Below are 2,706 nucleotides of genomic sequence, written 5' to 3' on the forward strand. Positions count from 1 at the left end.
TATATGCTATGTTCCCCAAGTTGTTTTACTAATTTTGTTTGCAACTGTCCATAAGTATTGGAAACCGGAATGGACATTTGCCTCAACAATGATTCACATGAACTCGTCTGTGAACCCAATTTTGTACTGTTGGCGATTACGCGAACTTAGGTTAGAAGTGATGAGGATAGGAAAACAGTTGCTTCCCAAATGCCGGAATTCGGGACAAGTAAACGGTTAAATAATGTAATTTGTGATTATTGTAAATTAGCATAAATTGGTGAGTGTTCCGTGCGTAGTGGTTTGTGGGATTTAGGTTTGTATTTTGCTAACGTCAGTAGGTTAAGTCACTCTACGATCCGTTTTCGCCGCGTGAAGTTGTTGCTTTTGCTTTTATGTTGTTAGGATTGTCACTAGGATGCTATGTTTTTTCCTTCCTATTGCTTTTAGATCCTTATTTAGTAACCATTGTATATTTTTCGTTTAGGACTTTAATGGAATACCATAATACCCCAAGGGTAGCACCATTGCCTTGGTCGGGGGCACACGTTCCCTGTAATTTTCCACCGGATTGTTTTTGGGGATTTTCTTGTCCGGCTATGATGCCTTAGTTTCTTAATTCGAAGGTTTGTCTTTGTTTCTATTTGAAAGTTGAATAAATGGCTCGGTGGTTTGACTGACCAATGCGCCCAAATATTATTGTTGTGTTAGTCTGGTTGAGTAATATAACGGAGGCAAAATGACTGATGTCCACCTATGTGTCCACTGACTTGACAACACGCTGTTCGCGATCGTAGAATAACTGCCAATCTACAGGTCGTCACGAAATGCCGTTTTTAGTCTAAAACGCCACGTTACCATTTTCAAGGCAAAAGCTTCATTTGAGAAGAAGGAAAGCGGAGAAAGAGCCAAAGAGAGAGAGCTTCAATTTAGGAAAGAGAACATGAATGAACATACATGAGATAAATTGAACATGAATTAGATATGTTCAAATAATTTCCGTCTATAATGGTTGATGCTGATTTATTTCAATAAAGTAATAATGTAAGGCTGGTTGTACGGATGTGAGGAAAATTCTGTCAGGCACTTCAAGGAAGTAAATGTTCTTCAAGGAATTAGGGAGTTTAACTCCCTGAAGAACTATCGGTTAAACAAAAATATATATATCCTCACAGCCGTACAATCAGCCTTGCATTATTAGTTTGTTTTTAGTCTACCAAGATCCGGCACAGGCACATGTCCTTTGTTCAGCTGGCACTTACACAAAAAATTGTCTTCAAGTACTAACCAGTTTGCCACGATTCAAATGGACGACTTTGGCAAATGCATTAACCAAAGGTCTCGGGATTAAGTGTTATAATATCTGTTGACATGGAGTGTGTTTTCTGGGTTGGCATATGGCACTCCAGTGAGAATATGAGTAGAATTTCTTCGTTTTCCGTGTCGGAAAAATGGAAACGTTAGCTAAGAGTTGTGCGAGAGGTCTTTCCTATCACTCCCCTGCTAAGTATTATCTTTTTGAGTAGAGTCTTCTGCGCGTATTTTTGGTAGGTTTCATCAGGGGATAGTAGTAGGAATGCGTAGATTTTATCCGGTAGACACAGTAGAATATTTAATTAACCTGCGATGGCGTCAAAGTCATTGTAACGTGAATGGCATTTTAGTGGACCTCTAAACAAAATATACGGAGCTCAACTGGATAAAGAAGACAGGCGGTGAAAATAATAATAATAATCTGGACTTCGCTCGTTGATCTGTGATCTCTGTCGTCTCGCAGTTTATATTTATTTGTGCTCAACTCTGCACAAACATTTGACTAATTGTTGCTAGTCGAGAATTATTTGAAAGAAAGCTTGCTGTCAATTTTTTGCCTCATTATCCAAGGACAGGATTTTTCAGTAAAGGGTTTTGACACGAGTGTCACGGCTTGTTTGCACGTACGCAATAAGATGAGAGGTTTTTTCTTCCTTCTAATAGCAAATATGTTGCTTGTTTGAATACAATTTTTGGCTGTAAAAGGTTTTTGTGAGATTTTGCTCTCTTTGTGTATTGATGGTGTTCGAAATGATTCGAACTTAACTAAATTGCATATGTGGGTTGATATTTGATATGCAAGTTGTTTTTATTAAGACGACAAGAATAAGATTTTTTAGCCATTTTGTATTTCAAGTGTTTTTTCTTGCAAATTATTAATAGGTAGCCATAATTTTGCACGTCTGAAAATAAAAATATTTGTTTAGTCGTTCTAGTGTAAAATGAAGTTTATTTGGGAAGCCAACAATACTTCTTTAAGCTTATCCATTGCACATTTAGGTGAATTTACAAAAAGAAATAAAGCTTCGTTTCCGGAATGGTAAGGGCGAGAGTAGAGATAAAATATGTTGATTCGGCTCACTCTATTTGTCATTTTTCGAATTACTACTTACTGTGTTTATATTGATTTTATACATTACCAATCAGCATGAAAAAACGATAACTTTGGACGATTCAGTCTAACCCAAAATCATTCGGGTAGCCAAAGCTCTTTATTGTGATCCACTTCCATTGCTTTTGTGTTCGTCACGTTTATATCTTGTCATACTTCAGGTTCACCTACGTGTTCATGAATTTCCTTTTGCATCTCAAAGATGTCTTGAGCCTATGTTTCAGTGATGTCCCTTTCAGAGCGCGCGGAAGCGAGACGCTCGAGTCAACATTCGATTGGATTGAGAGAAAAGTAAGAGATTA

General features: G+C 37.5%; 1 protein-coding gene across 1 annotated transcript in view; it reads left to right on the forward strand.

The window, feature by feature from the left end:
- LOC138050416 (adenosine receptor A2b-like) overlaps positions 1 to 789 on the forward strand; it is a 2,194-nt gene extending 1,405 nt beyond the window's left edge. The window contains exon 2 of the mRNA XM_068896746.1: positions 1 to 789. This exon is cut by the window's left edge and continues 785 nt beyond it. Coding sequence (XP_068752847.1) covers positions 1 to 220 — 220 coding nt within the window. The 3' untranslated portion in view covers positions 221 to 789.
- Positions 790 to 2,706: the final 1,917 nt, after the last annotated feature.

Source organism: Montipora capricornis, chromosome 6 (assembly GCF_036669925.1).
Source record: "Montipora capricornis isolate CH-2021 chromosome 6, ASM3666992v2, whole genome shotgun sequence".
Taxonomy (NCBI): domain Eukaryota; kingdom Metazoa; phylum Cnidaria; class Anthozoa; order Scleractinia; family Acroporidae; genus Montipora; species Montipora capricornis.